This window comes from Wolffia australiana, chromosome 19 (genome assembly GCF_029677425.1).
Source record: "Wolffia australiana isolate 7733 chromosome 19, ASM2967742v1".
In the NCBI taxonomy this organism is placed as follows: domain Eukaryota; kingdom Viridiplantae; phylum Streptophyta; class Magnoliopsida; order Alismatales; family Araceae; genus Wolffia; species Wolffia australiana.
This window is the reverse complement of record NC_135853.1, coordinates 2897128-2922512: the sequence shown is the minus strand read 5'-3', so window position 1 is coordinate 2922512 and position 25385 is coordinate 2897128. Positions and strand designations below refer to the sequence as shown.

At 39.6% G+C, this 25385-nt stretch overlaps 1 protein-coding gene and 1 long non-coding RNA gene across 4 annotated transcripts; both read right to left on the bottom strand.

Annotated features, from left to right (window-relative positions):
- Positions 1-835: 835 nt before the first annotated feature.
- On the bottom strand, positions 836-6648 carry LOC144715406 (U-box domain-containing protein 62-like). Of its 3 annotated transcripts, XM_078590312.1 has the most exons (10): positions 6497-6644; positions 6362-6415; positions 5854-6289; positions 4037-4313; positions 3183-3264; positions 2616-2673; positions 2257-2345; positions 1904-2002; positions 1740-1810; positions 836-1146 (listed from the first exon to the last, which is right to left on the bottom strand). In XM_078590312.1, exons 3-10 carry the CDS (start codon positions 6278-6280, stop codon positions 1056-1058), a joined length of 1194 nt encoding a protein of 397 aa, XP_078446438.1. In that variant the 5' UTR covers positions 6281-6289; positions 6362-6415; positions 6497-6644; the 3' UTR covers positions 836-1055. The 3 variants fall into 3 exon arrangements, with proteins under 3 accessions (XP_078446438.1, XP_078446439.1, XP_078446437.1); XM_078590313.1 differs by having other exon boundaries at positions 4037-4190; positions 6362-6648; XM_078590311.1 differs by having other exon boundaries at positions 6362-6634.
- Positions 6649-10087: 3439 nt separating this feature from the next.
- LOC144715407 (uncharacterized) lies at positions 10088-14225 on the bottom strand. Its single transcript, XR_013584628.1, has 2 exons — positions 13219-14225; positions 10088-10554 (listed from the first exon to the last, which is right to left on the bottom strand). It is a non-coding gene; the product is annotated as an uncharacterized LOC144715407 (long non-coding RNA).
- Between the last annotated feature and the right edge of the window lie 11160 nt (positions 14226-25385).

Below are 25385 nucleotides of genomic sequence, written 5' to 3'. Positions count from 1 at the left end.
ATAGATAGGCCGACTGGCAAATTATACCTTTGAGGAGAAAGTAGCTGCAATACCAAAATCATAGAGAGAAAGAGAGAGAGATTCATCAAGGGGGTTTAGGGCATAGCATAGAGAGAGAACAAGTAGGGAAAAAGGGGCACAATAGGAGAGATGTGGATAGATATGCTGACTAGCAAATTATACTTTTGAGGAGAAAGTAGCTGCAATACCAAAATCATAGAGAGAGAGAGAGATACATCAAGGGGGGTAGGGGTATAAACCTAGAGAGAGATAACAAGTAAGCCCAGAGTAAGACAGTAGGAGAGACGAGGATAGATAGGTCCACTGGCAAATTATACCTTTCAGGAGAAAGTAGCTGCAATACCAAAATAATAGAGACAGATTCATCAAAGGGGTTTGGGCTATAGCCCTAGAGAGAACAAGCCAAGAATAGGACAGTAGGAGAGACAAGGATAGATGAGCCCACTGGCCCATTATACATTTGAGGAGGAGGTAGCTGAAATACCAAAATAATAGAGAGATTCATCAAGAGGGGTAGGGGCCTAGCCCTAGAGGGAGAACAAGTAGGCCAAGAATAGCACAATAGGAGAGACCAAGACAGATAGTAGGCCCATTGTACCAGTAAAGTCCACTCACACATCATGACTAAATTCAGCTTCCCTAACTAAGAAAGACACCAAGGGGAAACCTCAGAGAAGGTAGCTGCAATACCTAGAGAGACACATCAGATACCCCAGATATAGCGTTGAGACATATCCTTGGAGAGATATAAATTAGGCCACAAGAGTGGCCCCCTCGGTCCATTACGCCTGTACAGCCCCCCTAACACATATCATAACCAATTTTTGAAGAACATAAAAGACTGGAGATTGCAGTCATCCACAATCATCTAGAAGAACATATGAAATCACTACACTACCTAGAAACAAGTCAAGTGTATATCTTATAAACAGAAAACAGAGGTGAAGAGCTCATATCAGAAGCTCAAGAGGTGGCTCTGCAGCAGAAATTATGAATTCCGTTGCACATGCCTGCAGAAGGTTGATCCTCTTAAGCTAAGCTGAAGCTGGGCCATCACCCACTTTGGCCAACGAACGACACTGCAACTTGAAGCTCTCCATCGTATCCATGGTTTTGACAACATACCTAGCAGCGGCCAATGATTTGAGAATAAATTAAAAACTATTGAATATAAAATGAAGCATTCACCAAATAACATGACCCATCATCAATGAGAAAACTTAATAAAAATTGAGATCGACAATTATGAATTTTATGACGAGGTCTTCAAACCCATATTCAAGTAAAGACTAATAAACTAACACGACAAATCATTGGTGCCAGAGAACTATCAAATGAGGAATTTGATACTTCAAATTTTGAGGGATGCAAGTGAGAATAACCATGAATAACATCCACCCAAAAAAACTTTAAAAAATAGGAAGTCAAGAATAAAAAAATCTGATAAGGACTTAAAAGCCCTCTGTAAGCAAAGACCAACATAACCAATCATCGATACCCAATAGCGCTATCAAATGAGGAATTTGATAGTTTAAAAACTCATGGAAGATATAATAAAATTTTCACCAAATAGGAAGACCCGTCATCACTAAAAAAATGACAAGTCAACAATAGTGAATTACGTAATGAGGACATAAGGCAATTTGCAGGCAACGCCTATAGGCTCATAGTACCAATCATCGATGCATAAAACTATCAAAGGGGGAATGTGAACAAACCATCCATTTGAGCATTGTTCCGTTACAATCCCAATGCGACCAGTTAGATGCGGCGGCGTCCTTTTGTTTCCCTGTTGGCCGAGGCATTTCCCGAAAAATAGAATGATGAGATACCGAATGATAAACAAGAGAAGTCAAGTAGTGGCATGAAGCAGGCAGCATACTTTGATGATCACCGTGTCAGAGACAGCAACTGGTAACTGGTGGACCCGTTTACTCTTTGAAGGATCCGCCAAAAGAGGATACCCATAGTCGAACTTTGCCTAAAGGAGGAATAAAAGTTCAAGCCCCCTAAAAGTGATAACAGTTACTGTTTGTGGATGATGATGGAAATCATCATCATCATTTAAAACATATCTCCATCATCGTCATCATCATTGTCCTTCGATTGAGAGACGACAACAATTTCGTCATTGTCCTTATCATCCCGGCAAGGACGAATGATGATGACAACCCGTCGTCATTGGTGATGGCGACCACTATTGGCAAGGGACTAGGCATTAAAGTAAATAAACACCTGTCCAGATCTGTCCCACTTTCTTTTTGTCGGCTGCGGAGTCTGGAACTCTTGCTCTTGACGAAATGCTCTCACCGCTGCTCGAAGGACTGTGTTTCCATCAATAGTATTGAAAAAACCATCAAGCTTTTTTCATCAAAAATAGTAATAAATCATAGGAAATCAGAAAAGAAATTTAGAAAATTCAGAATATAATTGCTTCATTACATATATAATTTCTTCAGTTAATTATCTTACAATAACATAGAATATGAGTAATTAATGCATAAATATATGAATGAGGCGAGTTAGACTGGGGAGAACTTCCTCATTTAGAAAAAAATAAGGACAGGCAGAATGAAGTTCAAGAACGGGCTTACCCAAGTTAGGTAACATTTTATCCTCAGAAATTGGCTGCTGACATTTGTAACAGTGTTTCTGCACGGAAGCAGGAAAAAAGTGAGAATCTATTGGAAACGTGAATGAAAAGAATAACCAATGGTTTCCAACCTCACCCAAGTTCCGGAGATCCATACAAAATATTTTACTAAGAAATCGATAAGCGCTTGTCCGAAACATACAACATAATGAAGACCCAGCATACATATTTTCCTTTAGAAGCGAAGCAGTGGCAAGTATTTTATCAACTAAAAAATGAAAAGTGTAAACAGTGTACCTTGAGAAAGATTTTCCTATAAATATATATTAAGCGCTAACTAAAAATGGAAAAAACCCTGTAAAATTTGTAACTAATGTGAGATGGTAACCACAAAAATGTATAGAAAATTTGCATTGAGCCCGGAGAAGAGCTCTATACAGCTATGGCTCAATGCACCGAAAATAAATATGCCATACAGGATGCGCATATCTTGAAGCTACGCTTATAAGTAGAGTGAGATGGCTGGAAAAAGTGAGAGAAAGTTCAAATTTTAACCATGAGAACTAACCATTCTTAAAACATGCTGCATCCCAACGCTGCCATAGGAGTGCCCACATAGCAAGATCATTGCATCATCCATAAGCGTCCCCCTGGAAAAAAAAAAAACAAATTAAGGAGACCTGATAAAATATTAAAATTATTAAAATTTTAAAATTTAAAATTTTAAAGACCGTTACACGTGGGCTAGTTGGGAATCAGGACAATGCCATGGAGAAAGATGAGTCTACAACACTTGAAACCAGGGTAGACCCGGCACACAAGATGTTCCCATGAAGGGAAATGAACAGATTTTTAAAGGGAGAAAAAAGACCACAATGCTCTTAATGGACTAAAGAGACCAACATGACCACAAGTTTGGCAAAGAGAGTCGTGCATAAATCCATCGAGCCGTATGAGTTCTTTAGCAACGAATTTGAAGAACTCAGATGTAAGAATAAAATACAGTTCAAGTTAGTTCTCCACGTCCCAGGATGAGGTCGTCATCCTCACAAGTTGGTACGATGATTTCATCAATGTTATCCAAGTCATGAACAATTCACAATGCCATCAAGGATCTCATCATGGTTGTCATCATAGCTCACACTAATGATGAGGAAGAGATTCATCCCTCCATCTTGGTCATCGTTGTCCTCGTCACAGTCCACTGGACAAGTGAGGCGACGAGGACGGCTTCATCTTCACCTTGGTACAGACGAATGTCGAAGACAACAATAACTGATCATGATCGATGACGGCAAACACTAAGTTCTGTCTAGGGAGTTCCCAGAAATTTTAAAAAAAACTCAAATCATAAAACCCATGATAAAATTAAAACATAAGATCATTCGCAGCGCCCGAGGGCAGCAAGAATTGGCAACTCACGTAATGGGATCGGAGAGGTGGGCGCGGACGCACTCCTCAGAGTCAGTTGAAAACGAAATTCCTTTCCCTCTGCTGCGATCGAATCTCTTCTCCCTCTTGAATTGAGCTCTGTTCTTCGCCCTTTCCTCTCCCTGCGTGTTATAAGATTCTGTTCCTGAAAGAGAGTTTGGGTCGTCGTCATCATCAACCGAACAATCTTGTTTTCTCTGCTGGGCAACGAAATTCTCCACGCCAGTCTCGCATTTTCCATCACTCACAGAAACCTGTCCTCTGCGCCCTAATGAAAGGCATCAAATCTTCATCAGAAGAAGAATGAGGCATCAGATCAGTCATCATCATCCTCATCATCAGAAGAAAATGATGATGATGATGTTGATGATAACAATGATGATGATCAGTCGTCATCATCAACATCAGTATCTTTTAAAAAAATCATCATCATCCTTATCATCATCATCATCTTATGATGATGATGATGTTGATGATAACAATGATGATGATCAGTCGTCATCATCAACATCAGTATCTTTTAAAAAAATCATCATCATCCTTCTCATCATCCTTATCATCAACATTATCATCATCATTTTCTTATGATGATGATGATGATAAGGATGATGATGATTTTTTTAAAAGATATTGATGTTGATGATGACGATGATGTTGATGATAATCATGGCGATGATATTGATGATGATGATGGGGATGATGTTGATGATAATGATGACGATGATGTAGATGATAATGATGGTGATAATGGTAATGATAATGATGATTATGATGATAATGATGATGATAATGGTAATGATAATGATGATTATGATGATATTAATGATAACGATAATGATAATGATGATTATGATGATATTAATGATAACGATAATGATAATGATGATTATGATGATATTAATGATAACGATAATGATAATGATGATTATGATGATATTAATGATAATGATAATGATAATGATGATTATGATGATATTAAGGATAATGATAATGATAATCATAATCATAATGATAACGATAACGATAACGATAACAATAACGATAACGATAACGATAATCATAATCATAATCATAATCATAATCATAATCATCATGATCATGATAATGATCATGATAATGATCATGATCATGATAATGATAACGATAACGATAACGATAACGATAACGATAACGATAACGATAACGATAACGATAACGATAACGATAACGATAACGATAACGATAACGATAACGATAACGATAACGATAACGATAACGATAACGATAACGATAACGATAACGATAACGATAACGATAACGATAACGATAACGATAACGATAACGATAACGATAACGATAACGATAACGATAACGATAACGATAATGATAATGATAATGATAACGATAACGATAGCGATAGCGATAACGATAACGATAACGATAACGATAACGATTACGATAACGATAACGATAACGATAACGATAACGATAACGATAACGATAACGATAACGATAACGATAACGATAACGATAACGATAACGATAACGATAACGATAACGATAACGATAACGATAACGATAACGATAACGATAACGATAACGATAACAATAATGATAATGATAATGATAATGATAATGATAATGATAATGATAATGATAATGATCATGATAATGATCATGATAATGATGATAATAATGATAATGATGATTATGATTATAATAATGATAATGATGATTATGATTATATTGATGATGATGAAGATTACGATTATATTGATGATGATGATGAAGATTCGGACGACGAAGATGAAGGATCCTGACTGACTTACCGATGGAAGAATGAGAGGCAAGAAGATCAGGGGTTTTCTGACCCAGCACCTCCGATCTGCCATGGAGGCTACTGCCACCATTGCAGTGGTCATCATCGTTGGGATTTCTCTGAAACAATCGATCCTCAACCCCCTCCAGATCATCGCGTTCATCGTCGTCTTCATCTTCAACTCCATCGGAGGGATCTCTGATGGGTATCCCATTACTCGCATCAGCATTCCAGTCCCCATCATCCATTGCCCGAGCAGACAAATCCTGAGCTCGACGCGCCATCTCTCCTTCTTTCTGAAACAATCGCGCCCCACCACCCGCAGAGAACATCATCTCCTTCTCTGAGACCACTGAACCAGGCGTCATCTTCAAGCTATTTGAACCCCCGGCATCCCCTCCAGCGGAGAACTGAGGAGACTCGCTGTACAGAGACATACTAGAAAACTGCGGGAAACCCACAGAAAGAAGCAATTTTATCGCCTGAAACACGATCTTAAGCGATAATCAGCACAATACCTCAGCGGGCAGTGATCCAAACCCTCGAAGATGAAACTTTGACGCGCATCTGATCTGGGTGCAGGTAATTTCGATCTGGGTGATCAATTAAAGAAGCGATTTGACTAATCAAAGCTTGGATTGAAGGAATTTAACCGCAGAAGATGAAGAACCCCCTTCGCAATCCCCCTCTCCGGAGGTTTATCTCGCCCTCGAAAATGCTTAAGACTGCAGTTCCTCTTGCAGACTTCCCATCAATATCCCTCTCTGTTTTTTTTCCAGAGACCCTTAAATTATAGTAAATTGGCCAAATACTCCTCTTCTGTCCCTAGTTGGAGTTTTCTCATGGTACCTACCAATTTGTCAAAAGTCAGCTTATCTGAACACTGTTTTACATTTGAACCCTTTGCCAAATGAGAGAGGCCCAAAGTATTTAGAGGAATGTTCTTTAAAATAGCCCTCCATTATTAACAACAAGAGAAGTTCATGTCTAGTGTAAGAATCCAGATAGGGCAGTCTACATTTAGGTCAAGCTCAATCGGTAACGCATCATGCAAGAGATCTAATGGGAGATCATGCTGCTCCATTGGCTATCTATTTTTCCCCGTCGATTAGGATTTTTATCGTAATTCTATCAATTTCTTAAATTTTTTATCGTGAAGGGAGATCAGTCCTTTTGTCAGCTTACCTTAACATTATTTTACATTTAAAACCTATGTCACCTATACACATTTGAAAAGAAATGATGACATATAGATTTAGACAACCTTTTAATATATTAATTAAATATAAGTTGTGGATTCATAAATTTAGCCCAAAAGTTTTAAAGGCAAACTGAGTCAGCTTTACAACAAAAACCAATCATAGATTTCTGTTTTCTCTTGTGTACTTTCCGCAAATCTTTCTTGAACTATTTTCCAGAAAAAATCATCACACGAGTAAATTTTGGCAGAAAGTTGGTCAATCCAACCAACTTCAGTATTTTATTTTTTACCTTTTATTCTAAGAAATAATCATCATCCAATGCCAATGCCCATTTAAAGATTATTACATGAAACTTTTCTTTGAATAAGAAGTAAAATACATGTCATTGTGCATTTATTAAGCACAATGTTTAAAATATCCTCATCATGTATCTTCTCTTTTACCGAGGCCCTTTTTAAAAATAAATATCAATAACACACTTAAGGATTTTCTTTAAAATCAGTGATCAAGCCAGTCTGACTATAACACAAGATAGTCAAGCACAAAATATAATCAAGTAATCTGGATGTGATAAGGACAAAATAAAACAACCATATTGACTCTACGGCCAAACACCTGAGAAGTCAGCATAAATTTAATTCAGCCTCATGAGTTTAACTCCAGCAAAAACAAAATTAAATCTCTTAAAGATACAAATTAGAATATACCTATTGGGCAATGTATTTATAATACAATAATGATAAATAATGATCATATTTTGCTGGGATCTTTTGAATCTTATATTAGTTCTTTAAATGTGGATCATACTCAAAATCAAATACAAACTACTGAGTCATTGCACCATGCTAAAAGCAATTTTGCTACAAATGTGTATACTACTTTTATACTGAACATCCATATCGCAAAATATATAAATTTATAAACATCGTACATGGAGCTTAATTAAAAATAAAGGGTTCCAATATGAGTTAGCATATCTGGATAAAATAGGTTCTGAGATCACTTGACTTCACAACTTGTAAGGACTTAAGAAAGGAAGAGCTTTATTATATCATACGGTTGATAGGTGATACCTATTTTCTCTTATTTCTAGACCTTGCCATTATGCCTAGTAATTCTTTATCAGCTACACCGATCATTCTAACCTAACTCAACCTCACTTTCCTCTCTCTCCATACAATATGCTTCCTTCATATATTATTTATTAATGAAATAGTTCGATGCCCACACCCTTGTTCTGCTTGCATTTTACACTGGCACTCACCAGAGATATTGCCAGATGGCTGGGAAAAAATGGTTATTTCTATATTCAGAACCAATTTCAGATTTAACATTTTTAGGCGGGTATCTTCCCAAAATTGTGGTGGTAGAGAAGGCATGGACTCCACGACTTCTATACCTCAAAGGGAGGAAAGTCATCAACTATAATAATAACTATGTATGATAAATAGATAAAAGGTGCAAGGGTAAAATTTAGAATCATATGATGAGTAGGTTTTGAACTTTAAGAAATGTAGTGCATGACTCTAGGAGCATTTACAAGTTGGAGAAAAAGACGAGCAAAAGGACCGACTTTAATATCAATTAAAGAATTAAATCAAGTAAAAAACAAGTGAACCTGAATTTGTGTCTCAGCCTCTAATATCCAAACAAAAGTTATGCTGCTTCTTTATTTAATAACCTCATTCATTAGTCACATACTCAATGCATGCATTGGTGTGGTAGTGCTATCATGAGCCACTCATTCATACATCGCCAGCTATGAGCTGAACATCATCTTATTTCCTTAGGATGTTTAATAAATGTAGTATTATGTTAAAATAACATTATCATAATCAATGCTCTAATTTCATAGAAGCATTTCCCATCCAACATGAGAAAGCTTCAAGGAAGGCCATTGCGTATCATACAAATTTCCGACATCAGTTTGAAAATCATAGGTGACCCACTTCTTATTATTTTTTAAATAGTATTATGTTCTCTTCTCTTCTTGTAGCTTATTTGGTGCTCATGCACTCAACTCACGACCTAATCCACTCCTTACAACCAAATGACGAATCCAAGCATGGAAAGAGGGACTTTAACCCTCAACCTTGACCTTGGTAAGGATATACTCTACCATTAAGATACTGATTGCAACTTTTTTATGAACAAATGCAATATGAAGAAATTTACATGTCACTTGATAGGGAAAGCTTATCTGGTGGATGACAACAATCTCTGATCAAAATGCAGGCGTGAGTAGCCAGTCAGCTGTTGAGGGGATGACATGGATAGGAAGGTGATGATGATATTTTGAAATTCATGTCAAATAATAAAAATATATTATTTCAGATTTTTTTGTGTATTATCACAGTGATAAAAAGGGGTAGGAAAATTGTTTCAAATAATGTTTAGCTTCTTTTCATATTTCTTTTTTCTCCAAATCAGATCTGAGTTTTAACTTCTCAATAACATTTGAGTAACCTGATCTACCTTTGAATGATCTGAGCTTTAAGGAAGGAATAAAATAACTTCATTTGTTATTATAACTGGGCTGAGTGCATTCTATGATAAAAAAGTTGTCTTCATCACCTTGAAGTAGTTGATTTAATCTTTTAATTTGTTTTAAAATATGTTTTTATTCTATAAATATGTTGACATTCTATAAATAGTAGGAGTAGCACATGAGTTCACTCAAAACCAATTTATGCTTGACATGCTCCCCTTAACTTCTTTCTTTCAAACAATAAGAAGAGGGTTACTCTGAATTTGTCACATTGTTGCATGTAATTAATTTTTTTTAACTTAATAGAAACTGACTTCATTTTAATCTTTTAAATTGACTTATTGTAAAAAAAATTTAAAATTCTTCTTCATATTCCTTATACATGAATATACTCCTAAAGTTATACGTGATGTTCATATGAATCTTAATTGGCTTTGTAAAATCCTTTTCTATGTTACCTTTTCTCAAAGCTTTTGCATCTTTAATTTATGATTTACCTTCATTGACTCTGAAACCTTAGGATATGGATGAATAGAATTGATAACATAAAGATGGATATTCTTTGACTTTGTAACATTCATCTGAATCTAATATAGAAAAAAGACAGAAGGTGAACAAAGAACAATACATAATAAAGACAACATGGTCTGCACAAATGCCCAACCTCTAAATGCATTATTAAGGGCATTTATGGGTAAGGAAGAATAAGAGGGCACCTAAGGAGATATTTCGATAGTTATCTTGCAATGAGGGCTTACTTTTCATATATACTTATCAAAGTTTTTACATAAGTCATTACACTAAACAATATCCTATACCATCTAGTCACACTTATGTGTGTAAGCCTACAGGTCTATTTACCCATCTTTTATGGGGAAAATTTTGAGCCTTGTTGGTCCCTTCCCTGGTTGCCTCCCCCAGGATTATCATATACAATAAAGAAAAGCTAGTGCATGTGGTGTGAGGTCCACATATATATAGATAAGATTTATAGCCTTAAATGAGTAAATTGTCAGGTTCCCTGCAATGTGAGAAAGGGAAGGGATGAAAAGGTGTATAGGCTATGTATGAAAGAGACAAACTAGGGATATAGTTGAATGGGTAACCACCCCTATCTTAGGCATCACTGCCTCATGACCCAGTCCTAGGCGGAACCATTAATCACTCACGGTCTAAGATTGACCATCATCTAATGACCTTGAGCGAGCGGAACTGGTATAATACCCCAATTTGGGATGAAACAGGATAACATTCTGGTGGAAGATGAGAGGCCATATACAATTTTGGGAGGTTATGCATTCTCTGTCACACAATAGTAGTATTTCATTATGCATCATGTGTGAATGCTCAAGATGGCATTGACAACATGGATCTGAATGAAATAGTGTGTATACATACCACATAATTGGAAAATAATTTATGGAGGAATATAACCATATATTGCAATAATACCCAAGAGATGGTGAATGTGGGTGAGACACATTTTATTTGTTAGTGATTGTCTCATTTGGCATTTGATGATCATCAATTAAGTATCCTTCTTCCTCAAGTGACTTTTGTGGTTTCCTTAGTTGTTTCTTGAATGCATAAGTACCACATACTGTAGGTCCCTAGTTTGTGGTCTACATTTGAGCTAAGCTCAATCAATAGATCATCGTGTAAGAGATCTAAAAGGATATCACATTTCTCTGAGAGCAGTCTAGTGTTTAGCATTAGTAGTTGTTCCATTTTTAGATGGTGATAATCTGGAATAAAAATGTCAGATCAGTTGAGGAGAATATTTGCAAGCTAAGTATCATCCTAGGCACTAATATTGTGTCATAACACTTACTAGTGTATAATCATTAATTTATCCAACCAATGTCTCCACCATGTGCACCATCTATTAGATCATTCACGTTATCTATTTTGCAAGTCCAATCACCATATTTGGATGACATGACGGAGCTTTGGGGAGCTCAAAGTTTGTACCGGCATATAATTTTTTCCTAATGTATATTTTGGACATAATTGGAATACCCACATCTAATCATTGAAATCTCATTGTACATGAAATCCAATGGTGGCATTAAGGGTTATCGAGTTGGTCAGTGTAAAGGAAAACTCCTAATATATTGTAGAATAGCTTGATATATCATGTTCATCGCTAAGATGTGCATCACTAACACGAGGATATGACATTGCAATTAGATGTACCTCTTAAGAATGATATCTGGAGTTTCTATCCCCCTAGTTTTTTTAAACTTCTCGAGTAGGGCATCAAAATAATGGTGCCAAGTGGGCCGGAGAAAGATATTGCATCCACGGTAGCCAAAAGGTAGGTTTCCTAGAGTGTACTATTGTCGTTGAAGGCCCATCATAAAATTACTCCTTAAGGCATTATAGAGATGATTAGAGGCCCCCCTTGTACATAAAAATAATAAGCATCATTCCATCAATGATTTTGGAGTATGTAATCATCATCAAAAAGGGAGTTTGAGATAACCATAAAAACTCTCTAATGTGGTATGATTAAATGAGGTCTTGGGTGATTTTTCATGAGAAGGATCACTTAGAAAACCTCTTTAACCAAGATGAATAGAGAATGTGATAGAAGGTTACCTTGCCCTAGACCTCGTGCGATTGTGAAGAAATATGTAGAGTTTTCATTTACAAAAATATGAAGAAGTAATTATCCCTCTTATAAGCACGGTATGAGATTTCTGGCCTCATTGGTGAAGGATGTGAAATTTCCATACCAAGTTTTAAATAATCTGGTAAGGAAATCCATTATATGCAGTCAAAAGCATTCTTCATGTAGAACTTGACGATGACATTGGAGCCTGGTATGTAGTAATCAAAGGGATGGGCTAGCTCATACATTAGTAAGATGATATCGTGAGTTTTCCTATACTTAATAGAAAACCATGTTGTTCTATTGAGATAAGCCCATCAAGAGAAGTCATCAGTCTGTTTTTAATGAGCTTAGCCGTCATATTTTAGTATACATCATAAATATTGATGAGTCAAACATTTTAAAAATTAGTAGGATTAGATATTTTCTTGATGAGTGCAATAAAAGTTGGTTTCCAACTCCTAGAAAAGATATTTCAGGCATGTATTTCCTTGATAGCTTGTAGGAGATCTATTCTGATGATGTCCCAGCACACATCAAAGAAGTCAGGAAAGGAGCAATCAGCCCTTGGTGCCTAGTTCCTACTAAAAGAAGATACATTGTCCTTGATCACTACTGTATGATGCAGGACGTCGTCAAGGACGTTGTCTGGTCGTCACCGAGTATGATGGCTCGGCGACGATAAATGATGGAGTATCGGATAACGGTGGTGTTGTCGTCCGACGGTACCTTAACGGGTATGTAACTATGTGAAGATGAATGCCCTACGTGTCGTACGTGCAGGCTCCGACTCGAGGGAGGCGCCGAGCTCCAAGCTTGGACGGGAGTCGCCGGGTGACGGCGACGGGGGCCTCTCAAACCTCGTCGGAGTGACGAGGACATCTACGGCCGAACGGAATCTATCCGTTGGGCTCGCACATAACGGATGTACTCGTCCATATCGGTAAGACACTCAAAATCGTAGTTTTCTCTCGTTTAACCTCACTCACCTACCTAGCCCGAGCGCGGTGGGGTCGGGACGAAAATACACTGCAAGGAGTAAATAAACGAGTGACGGGGAGTACGGCGTACCTCGTCGGCGTGGCTCATAGTACCGGTTGGCGGTCGGAGCGGGTTCGATGAAGAGCGCCGGAGAGATCACGGCAGCTCGACGAGCACTGCAGTGTTGGAGCGGATGTAAAGGATGAAGTAGATGAGACGAGGAGCTACACACGATGGTGTCCCAGCTCGAGCAACTCTGCCGGCCCGTCCCGGCGAACTGAGGATAGCCGGTCCGGGCAGTCGTCAAAAGGTGCGAGCATTAACGACCATTGGTAATCTCGGACGTGCAGTTGAACCGTTGGCGAGTCTGGCTATCTGGAATCCGCAGCTCGCGATTCGCAATTCCCGGGCCTGTGGAGTCACAATCGTGTTGATTTGTAGAACAATGGGGGGTCCGAAAAATCCCAAATCTTTACTCCCCTGACGATTGGTTCACCGTCAACGTCCACGACCGATGGAGTCTCACGGTCAGGTCGGGACCCTGAATTGGTGAACTTCCGGGCCGGCTGATCCTGACCAGAAGGGGTCGGCGGTTGAGTTCCGGCCAAGGGGAAAGAGTCTGCGATGGATGGGTTCTCGTTCAGAGGTATCCGCGTTGCCAAGCTCCCGTTCAGCAAAGAAAACGACGTTCAGCCAAATTTCCAATCGATGGCGTTACCAAGCAACAATCAGAATTCCTGGCGCGTTGCCAACCTGGAGTTTCAATCCAGGAGAATCCTCAAGCCAGGGGTAGGAACCCTAATTCGGGTCAGCAGTAATCAGACGACGCCAATCGGGCGGTGGATTGCCCGTAGACCGATGGAGGTCGCGAGGCGACCAAAATTACCGATCGCGGCCGAATTTACGGCGGTCGATCGAGGACATTTTCCCACCAGAGGGACCCCTGGTAGGAGGCCGGTGAGGAGGAGACGGGGTAGGGGAACGGAGTCCTTTCTTCCTTACCCCCGTCGGCAGATCATCCCTCCTGACGCCTTCAACCAAGTCTCCTTTCTTCCTCCTTGTGTTCTTCTCTCGATACTTGTCTTGAAATTCCTTTCTGGTCTGAGCATTTGGGTGCCCACCCCTCTTCCATTATAACTGGGAAGGGGAATGGGCCCCCAATGTGGGCCTAAAAAGGAGCCCATTAGGGGAGCCCTTGTAAATGGGCTCCCCTATTACAATCAAAGAAAACATAAGGAAATAGAGAGGAAATCAAGGAAATGGGGGAAAGAAAAGGAGAGGGAGACATGGGGGGAAGGGTCAACGGACGGTCCGCTCCCCGTTGACGAAAAAACGTGGACGAACGAAGACGTCGCGTGCACAACAAAACATGACGAAAACGAGACAAACGAGAATGGAAAAGACAAAAACGCGAGAGAGATAGACGAGAAACGAAAGGGTAACTCGAGCAGCTTCGCTCGGTCTTCAACGTCGAGGACGCGCGCGGCGCGGATGACGTTGATGATGACTCTTGATGGCGTGCGCCATCACTGTAGCAAGGATGGACGTGATGGCTATGTTTTACTAAGTTATTACTAGGAGAAGTTAGCATAATAATCCTCTGATTGCATGGTCTACTGAGACATGATAAGAGTAAATTAGTATTCAATTACTATATCCTACAACTTATGATGGCCACAAATATACACATCTCATAGAGGTGTATATCTGAATGTGAGCAATGTGAGATCTAGACATGAAAGAAACCCATGTTTTCTCATCCCCATACAACCAGTTGATAAGGGATTTCTGGAGATAATAAATATCCAATCATCATACGGTTGCACTGAACTACCCAATCATGCTAACCCACCACTCCCAAGTTACCTTTTCCCATTGATCATATAGAAGTCACTTGACATTGTCTAGATATAACTTGAGGCCTTCAACATGGATGTGAACATTATTGAGAGTTGGGCAAATGACTGCAAGCATGTAAGGCTGGTTGGGGCTTGGTACTGTTATCATGATGTGTTGGGAGTCCTTAACAAGTAACTCTTGGGTCCAGTACAACCAGGTTTGATGTCTGGAGGTATAACATACATTATACATCGCAAACTTACATAGGGAATGTCAAGCATAATCATAGATATGATAAGCCCAACTAGACCAAGTCAATGCTTATTTAATGAGAAAATAAGGTGGGACTATGTGTGAGAGTTTCCCAATAGGTACAATGATAAGCCTAAAAATGTGTGTAAATATGTCATTGATTTGACGTTTAGACTTATACAATAAAATTTATAAATACCCTTAATCACTAATTATAGAATATAGAGCAAGCAAGGGGTCAAACGACACGGAGGCAGCAAGAAAGAATTTTTATCCAATTTTTAATGAATTAATTCAAGGATGAATTAATTTTGCAATTAATAAACCTTAATTATACTAAATAATGTTTTTAATTAATCAAAATCAAGTAAAAACTTAATTTTGATTTTAAATATTTTGGTCAAAAAGCTCAAGATAGAATGATTTCAATTATAAGATCAGATTGATTTGGATTATTAATTTTCAAATTATTATTAAATTTTAAGACAATTTTTATGAATTAAAATTGGGAATTTAATAATCAAGAAAGGATTTTGAAATTAGAGTTCAAGATGGACGAATTTATGGATGAAATTTTATACTTAGGGTTTTTATATATTGAGTTAAATTTCCAAACAATAAAATTTAAAATATAGAGAGAGAAACTAGGCGAATTAACCTAGAGAGAGAAAGTGAAGAATTTGGGGAAAATGTGAAATCCGACTCTAAATTAAAAATCTAAAATTTCAGAATTGTTTCAAATCTATTTAAAACTAAAGATTAACAATCAGATCTTGAATCAGACTCAAAATGCAATGCTTATTTCCTTCAAAACAACTTCTAGGGCATGTACATTTCACCCATGCCTTGGCATTTTAGAATCGTTCAAGAAGAAGTTCAAAATACAAATAAAAAACTTACAACTTTGAATGCAGGATCAAGATCTGTCGACTTCCAAAGCAACTCCTGTGTCCTTCCTGGCCAAATCCTTGGGGAGAGCTTCAAAAAGTGAATTTTCCCCTTTTCCAGACCTCTATTTAAAGATCCAACCATAGGGAATGTAGAGGGGGGAAAAGACAAACATGCCCTCAAAATTTCAGCTCAATCTGACATCTAGATCTCAAGATATCGTCATTTTACTGGCGCTTAATCCACCGTTGGATTTCTTTTATCTTCATTAAAAAATGGCATTTTTCTATTGGCTGGAATTTTTTTCTCGTTTTTTAATAAAGATAAAAATGGCATTTTTTTCCGCCTTCTCGTATCACGTTCTGACACGTCGTTGTCCGCATCCGCAGCGTGCAATCATTGCTGAATCAATGCTCTTTTTGAATGGTTTAAAATGAGCCACGTCGCCTTGTTTTAATAGAAAAAAAAATAAAAAAGACAAAAGAGAACTTTACTTTTAGTTATATTTAATTATATGCAGTCGATTTCCGCATGCATTTAATGCACACAGCGAATCGACTGCGGCTTTCATGATTAAAAGCTCGCTGCAATATTTGATTTATATTCAACGCACGTGTGTCGGTTGCCGCGTGCATTAAATGCACACGGTTAACCGACTGCACTACGAGGAATATTCATGTTTAATAAATGCACGCGGAGATCAATTCTCCGCATGCATTTATTGCATGAAAAAATATAAAAGTAAAAAAACGTACCTTCTCTCGCCGTCCGCGCCACGTAGCTCCATATGATTAATAATTTGCTCATTATGGTATCGCGATTTGCAATGCCATAATAAGTCAATAATGCTCTCTCTCTCTCTTAATAATATTTTAATAATATTTATCCACTTATTTGCCCAAATTTTGGGTGAATGACGTGAATTCCCCTTGATATATATATATATAAATATATTATAAAATGCCAAATAAATAGCACATGTATTATTTAAATAAGAAAAAATTATTTCTTGGCTAAATATTGGTCAGAAAATTATATAAAAATGTGGAAAAATTCCAGAAAAATTGGGAAAGCCCTTACCAACCTTTACCCAAGTATTTAAGGCCCTTTAAAAAATATTTCTTCAATGAAATGAGGTTAAATACCATATAAAAAATGATAAAAATTAGAAATAATAGTAAAATCGAAGTGTAAGTCATGTATCTTCATTTTTATATGATAACATGCAAATATGGTCATTAAAGCACATAAATATAATCTAAAATTCATCAATTAGTCATGTTATTTTGCAAGTTATCGTACAACTCCAAACAAAACTTAGAATAAGAGGACTTAGTGACATGATCTATAGGCCATTAATTGAGTACAATATGCATGTAGGGACATTGTTGAGTGGTATAATATATCAAGGGATGTATGATCTTTAGAATAACCTAGTTGAGAGTCCTGTCAAAGGTGTATCATGTGAGGCCCTACAACATAACGTTCTAGCTGTATAAAATTCCTATGAAAGGTCAACAAATTGAAGCTGTCATATAATAGGAATGGGATTAAATGGTGAGATAGAACTAGTCTGATGAGAAAGTTCGAAGGGGACTTGTCATACTAATGGAGTTGGGAAAAGAAATGGGAGGTGTGTTAGATGGATTATGAGGGGTGAAGGGGATGTTCAAAGGTGAGAAGGATTGATGCAGGATGATAAGGACATATTGTGATGGGATGACTGATGGTTACCTAGGGTTGGATAAAATATAAAACAAATCAACACCATCTTTTGAGTCTTCAAATTCAGAGAAAATGATACTGGTTCAGCCCTTTCCACATCCGAGAGCAGGATTGTTGTCTTAGAACCACCGCATTATAACAGTACTCCAAATCCTAAATCCTGAAAAAGCTTCTATGAAAAAACACAATCTATTCCACTAATATTATCTGCTACGTCCGATGGCTGGGGAGAAACACACAATAAAACATTGAAATGAGTAATGTGATTCACCAATAGAGGGAAGAGTGGACCTCTAGTGCTAACATAATGCGGTGAGGAGATGCGGAGCCTTCATTGCTGACTAGCGGTGTGGATGAGTGGCTCTTTGAGTGCGCTGGACATGGATAATGATGTGGTGAGTCTAGGTGCAGTAGGTGCGAGCGATGGTGGTGCAATCACAACCTGATTCTAGTTAGTGCGGTTGACAACATTGCAACGATGGCAAGTGAGTTTACAAGCGAGAACAGAAGACAAGCAAAAGGCGCGAGTTTATGAGCGGGCACGTTAGCAAATGTGAGTTTACGATCAGGCTCTAGGAGCAGAAGTGGGATGGGGGTGACGGTGGCGTGGGGTGATGGCAGCACTGGGCAATGGCGGTAGATAATGGTGGTGCATGATGGCGTGGGGTGACAATGGGGGTGACGGTGGTGCACGATGGCATGGGGTGGTGGCGGCTTGCAAAAGCATGACTGATGGTGGCTCACGACATCATGGGATAATGATAATGATGATGACGGTGGTGTACGGTAACCCTCCTCTCTTGGTAGGGACAGTAGAGAGGGAACCAAGGCAGTTATTGAGAAGATAATTTCATAAAAAAACAACCCCTTGTTCTTTACACCAATTGCTCATCTAGAGGCCTTCAACGAGTGAGAAAATAACCCTAATTTTAGAAATTTTGGATCCTTGACCTGAGGTTGATGATGATGATGTGTCATAACTCGGGTTGTCTCCTCTTGGGGTGGCATTGTCGCATCAAATGGTGGAGCATGGTCATGTGCTTTAATCACTAGGGAGTAACCTATTTTGGGAGAGGACAAAGTCATGGGTGAATGTCAGGCTCAGCTATCATCACCCATGGTACATATCCCCTTATCCTGGTTGACTATTGTTTATAGTAACCTAAACATATTTTGAGGTGCAGACAACCTTTCCCTCATATGAAGCCGAGGGTGATAAGTCAAAATTTAGAGGTTTAATGTCATTGTTTCGACTCAGACTTAACCAAAAATACTTATGAAAATTTTCCAGTTCAATACTCTATAATTAATTAGGGCAAGTAAGGGGTCGATCCACAGAGGGGCAGAAATTTAATTTTGGAATTTTCTTAGGCTTGAAATGAAGGAAATGAGTTTAAAAATGAAAAATATAATTTCCGGATTTTTGGTTAATTTGTATAATTTTGTATTATTTAAATCTAAACATAAATACAAATAAAAACACTAAAAAATATTTAATGATAATTTTCCTAATTTTAATTAACACCTGAAATAAAAAATAAATATTTTTTAGAATTTTCTGGAATTAAATTCACAATTGAAACCACTAGAAATAAAAAATGAGAGTTAAAGGTTTTAAAGAATTTTTTAAAATGTTAAAATCACTAGAAATGAATTATAATAATTTAAGAGGAATTTTCTGATTTTTTAAAGATTTTTAATATATATATATATATATATATATATATATATATTAAGGCCGGTTCGACCCGGCCGGACCGGTTTGAACCGGTTGACTCCCTCCTGGACTTAGCTGAAAATTAGCTAAGTCCTCAGGGCTGCGTCGACCCCTCTTTCCTCTGGGTGCGCTGCTGCAGGCATGCACAATCGACAGGCAAAGGTGATGGCGCGTCACCACCGGACGTCATCGAGCCAGCAGCAGAGGAGCAGCAGGACTTCCCCGACCCAGCACCCGAGGAGCCGGCACTACCCAGCTCGCCACCGAGACGAGTCCAGCCACCACGGCGAGCCGCCGCAGCAACACGGGATTCCGCATTCCGTTACTCGGCATGACGCGGACGCCGACCACCGGAGCACACCGACACCTTCGGTTACCTTATTCTATAGCTTTTCGGTTTTATCGTGTTGTCGTGTAGCGGGAAGGATCCATATGAGGAACTCTTTCACCCCCTTTTATGTTGGGCCTGACAAGCCCGTTTTCATTATTTCCTTTCCTTTCCTTGTTTGTTTTGTTGTTTTTGGACTTAAGGAAGGGCCTATCTTCACCCATATATAAGGGGAAGAGGTGGGCGCTTCCCCTTACTTGACCTAAATTTTGAAGAATGGTATTTTGAGAAGAAGGGTCAGGTCGTGGAGAAGAATAGAAGAAAGAAGAAGAAGAGGAGAAGGAAGAAGAAGAGGGGAGGAAGAGGAGAAGGGGGAGAGGGAAAGAGGAAGGCAGCCGCCGCCGCCGCGCGCCGCCGCACTGCGCCGCGCCATGCGCGCCCGCCTGCCGCCGCGCCCGCCCGCCCGCGCGCGCGCGCCGCCCACAAGCGCCGCCGCGCGCTCGCCGCCGCGCGCCACCGCGCCGGCCGCGCGCCCGATCGCGCCGGCCTCGTGCCGCCGCGCGCCGCCCGCCGCTGCGCGCCGTCGCGCGCGCACCGCCGCGCGCCACCGCGCGCCAGCGCCGCTGCGCGCCAGCGCCGCGCTTATCGCCGCGCGCGCCACCGCCGCGCGCCGCCGCGCGCCGCCGCGCCGCCGCGCGCCGCGCTGCTGCCCGCGCCGCCGCGCGCCATGCGCCGCCGACGCCGCGCCGCGCTGACCGGCGCCGCCGCGCCGACCGCGCGCCCACCGCCGTCGACCACGCCTCCCCGCATCGCTCCGCGCTGACTGCGCACAACCGCCCCTCCGCACCAGTCAACCTCCGGCGCACCCGACAACTCCCTCCTCCGGAACCAGTTGGTGCGAAAATCCCGTCGCCAGCGCGACGAAGGTACTCTGCTTTCCCTAGCCTCTTTACGTCATTTATTTCCGTCAGTATTCTTTCGTATTGCCTCCACCGCGCTCGGGTTAGATAGGTGAGTGGGACAGATTGAGAGAACGACGAAACAAAGACGAGCGTCTTACCTGTCGTGCAGTGGGCGCGACGCGTGTGAGCATTCCAGTGGGAGTTACCCCATTCGACGGCGTGCGCGCCCTCGACCCACCTCGGACGACTTGGAGGGCTGGACCGACCCAGCTTGGCGACCCCGTCCCCGCTCCGGGTTGGCTCTCGTAGCTTGTCGGCGCATTGCACGTACCGTTGTAGAACCTTCGTCCTCGTCATCGTCATACATATATTTCTGTTCTCCGCATATCCATCGGTTGACGTCGTGGACGTAACCCGATTAGTTAGCGATACGACACCGAGTTCCTTCCTTCGGTGACGGTCGGACGCCGTTGAGACGACGTCCGGCATCAAAAGGGCTGCAGGGTTGCGTCAACGCACGTGCATTGCCGTGCGGCACACATGCGCTGCCGTGTAGCGCACACCAGCGCACAGCAGCGGCGGTGATGGAAAAGAAGGCCTTCAAGTTGTAAAAAATGATATTTTTGGATTCCAAGAGGGACGAAGGGGAGAGATGATGGAAGTTCTAGAGAGAGTCAGGAACGAGTCTAGAGAGAGAAAATGAAGAAGGGGTGTAAAAGGAGTTTGAGAGGGAATTTGAAGGTGCGAGTGCTGGAGATTTTTTATGAAATTTTAAGGGAACAAATTAGGGATGTGGATGAAGGTCTATAGAGAGAAAGAGTTGATTCTTGAGAAAGAAAGTAGGGAAAACAAGTGTTTAGGGTGAGAAAGCGATGGATTTTAAGGGGAAATGGATAGGTAATGATGGGAAAATGGAAATCTAGGTTCCTAAAACCTCTACGCAAGTCTGGAAAGCCTTCAATGCTTCCTATCAAGTCTGTATCCTTCTATTTTTCCAGGATAAGGTGTTTTTCAATGCAAAAAAGAGAAGAGATTGAATGAAAACTTCAACAAACGTACATCAAGCAAGTAGAACAACATGGATCCTGAAAATGCCTTGTCATGTTGGACCAAGAATTGCTTGAGCACATCCAGAATGAAGGAAAATGAGGGTAAAAAAGAGTATTTATACATAGAAATAATTACTAAAATACCCCTATGGGCATTTTCTATTCTCTTTTCTTGCCATTTTGCCTCCTTTTCTCCATGGGTTGAGAGATTCCCCTTGTGATTTTCAGCTTGTTTCTTTGAAAGGCTTTTGAGAGCCCAATGGGCAGGTCAGGTCATGGCCCATCTCCCTATGATTTCTCTTTTCAAGGCCCACAACACCATTTGATCTATTCAAGCCCCTTTTGAGAATCACTAATCTCCCAAAAATTATCCAACTCCTTAAGAATTGTATCTTCTCATTCCTGTAAATTTGTGCACTTTTGGAAATATAGAATACTCATTAGTAATCAAACTGTTTGACTTCATAGAAGTCAAGGAGGTTTGTTAAAAATAACCATAATGTGCAAAATTGGAATTTATAGCTAATGCATAAATATTTAGTTAATTCAAATAATATCATGATAAATTCGGAATTAATAATACCAAAATCATCTAAAATGTATGTAAATATACATGCATTTATCATGTTATCAGAGGGCCCACTTTGGTGCTACCTCTTTGTTCACCACTATTGCGGTGAGGTGGGCACTACTAAAGTAGCACATGGTGCCAATGGATGTGAAAATTATTATCATCAAACTATGAGGTGTCATCAACATGGCCTTTGGATCTGGGTTCATTGATGATTATCAGGTTTTTTTAAACTCATTTTAGGGTAAGGGTCTAAGGAAGGCATGATTATACACTTGTAGTGTGTAAGTCACCATTTGGACATATTTGTGATAGTATGACTTACTAGTGTGCACTAGTGGTAAGTTATCATACATAATAGGCTAGTATATCATCCCATCGCCATTATGCATGAAGATCAAGCTCTGTAAAGGTGCTAATATATCAACCTGAGACATAGACAGAAGCACATATGGGGCATTTTAACATGTTCACATTTTGTCAAAATGTATAAATATTCCAACCACTTTGTCCAATGACTTCAAGACTAAAAGAGTGCACATGTGTACGCTTAGTCTGAATGGGGACATAGAGGGGTAGTCTATCTCTTGTGTCGAGTGATGAGTATGTATGTTCAAGTCTATTATTTCCCAAGTTGTATGGTTTCGGTGCATCCTAAAATCCTCCTCTAAAGTAAAAGGGTAATTAAGTGTTGTGGTGATTGGGAGCTCTAATCACCACTCAAATTTTAATGTTTCTTGGGCTAAGTACATTTTCAAAATTTCTTTGATGAGTGGGCATTTGGAGGCAAACTGTCTCGCTAAGGAGAAATGGAAGGGCACAAGTAGTTGTGACATTACATCTTTGGAAAACGAGATTGGTCTTACTCCATCGATTTAAGTATACCTGTATAATACGGTATTGTCTTTATAAGCAAGAGATAGGTTAGCTCTTAGTGTCACATCAACATGAGTAGGGCTTTAGTGTTGTATAACTTGCTGGGCCCAATACATCATAGGGATCCCACACAAAGATCCACTTGGATCCTTAGGCAAAGAGGAGGCAGTGTATGGGCCAACTGCTCCACCATGTGAATAATCTAATTGGCTAACCTGGTCACCTTTGATAAACCATTATGAGGGCTCAACTAGGTTCAAGATGACAACAATCAATGAGTTGAAGACATTAGTGATATTTGAATGTTGAGTTTTGTGCGCTTGATTGACTGTCCAAATATGATTTTTGCGAGGAAAATCATTGAAATAACATTAAATTAAAACAAAAATGTGGGATGATACTGATAAGCCGAAAATAGGGGTGAAAATTATGGATTTTTAGCCCTTGTCGTTGTGAATTCTAGCTTATGCAATAAAATTTATAAAACTCTACTTATCATGTATAGTGATAAGTGTGAGTGTCGTCCAAGGGAAGCAAGTAGGAAGTTCAATGTGATTATCTTTTTGGTGTTTTAATCCTAATTAGAGTGAATTTGATCTTCAACGAGGATCAAGTCACCCTAATTAGATGAGAATTGAGAAAGGGGGGTAGAAGAGGTGAGAAGAATGGAAGAAATGTGGGCTCTAGATTGAATTAATTGATCCAATTGGATGGATCAAAGAATTCAATTAGAGAGGTTGGTAGGAATTTTTAATTTGGTTTTGGTTGATTTTTGCAAGTTGATAATTCAGAACTAAATGGGGTAATTGAGTATCCTAAGAATTAAAACTAAATTTTTTAGAGTTTTCTTTTGGAATGCAATTGAATGCCCAGGTGAATTCCTCAATTTATCCTCTCAATCCTAATCAGGGCTTGTACATGCCGCTCAAGCCAAGCGATTTAGAAGTTCAGATCAGAATAGAGATGAAGAAACAAACAACTTAACCTATTTCATTCAAAATGCATAAAAGTTTAAATACAATGAAAGGAAAAAGTACCAAAACTTTTGATCCAGGCTGGGGCTCCTCTCTGTCTTGCAGCTGTGATAGAGAACCATCAAGAATGAGCTCTCCCTCTCGAAATTCAGCTTTTATACTTAGGTTACATGGTGAAAATCACCATTTTACCCCCGTATAGTAATTAATGTTTGTCTATCAATGTAGGCTGAATCTAAATAGTACAGATAGAAAGAGGGGATCAAGACGAACAGATCCATAAAAAAAATCATCTCAATCGGACTTCAGGATCAAAAGTTATTAATAAATCAATTTTAAACCAATTTAATCCATTGGATTAAAAATTGATTTATTTATTAATACACGCAATGACGTGTCGACGTCTCATTGGCGACAGCATTTCAAATCTCTTTGGCGGGCACCCTCCCGTCGCGCCACGTACCCCTGGCGAGAAAAAAAAGAAAACAATTAGAATTCACAAGTGCGGGTTTTGCATACATAACGCTACGCACGTAAACGTGCGTTTTTTACTAATTTCTTCCACTCCGTTTTTGCCACGTCACCGCCCGTGCGTGCGCGTTGTACGCGCAGCGCGGGTGGTGAACTTACCTCTTGCAGCTGACGTGCACGTGACGCCATTGGATTCTCATCCAACGGCTCTCGTTGCGCCACGTCGGCACGTGGAATGGACTTGGGCGGTTTTTTTTAGCGACGTCCCTGACAACATAATCTCTTGCAATCCGACGCCGCCCAAAGAATATTTAGAAATATACCCCTTCTAGCATTCTCTCTCCTCTGCTTTTCTCTAAAATATTAAAACAATTAATAATACAATTGCAATTAAACCCTGAACTCTTTTAAATTAGATCTTTACGCCTGCAATGGCGACCGAAAGCTGTTTTCATGGTCTTTTTGCAACGAAACGTTGCAAAAAGAGCCCGAAAAGTTCAGAAATTGTAAAAATACATTTTTTTCTATTATAAATATGCATTTTTTTCTTAGAATAAATGCATTTCCTCTTGAAATAAATCCCAGAAAAATCCTAAAAATTCGTAAAAAATTCTAGAAAATTCTAGAAAATTCCCTGATTCATTCCCATGCTGATAAATGTCGAA

What these genes read in the sequence shown, in the direction of transcription:
- LOC144715406 (XM_078590312.1), bottom strand. Translation starts at nt 6,280, where the DNA reads ATGTCTCTGTACAGCGAGTCTCCTCAGTTCTCCGCTGGAGGGGATGCC. An exon ending in TAAAATGTTACCTAACTTGG is followed by an intron (nt 2,346 to 2,615) that starts GTAAGCCCGTTC and finishes ATGGAAACACAG; the next exon opens with TCCTTCGAGCAGCGGTGAGA. An exon ending in CTGACACGGTGATCATCAAA is followed by an intron (nt 1,811 to 1,903) that starts GTATGCTGCCTG and finishes CTCGGCCAACAG; the next exon opens with GGAAACAAAAGGACGCCGCC.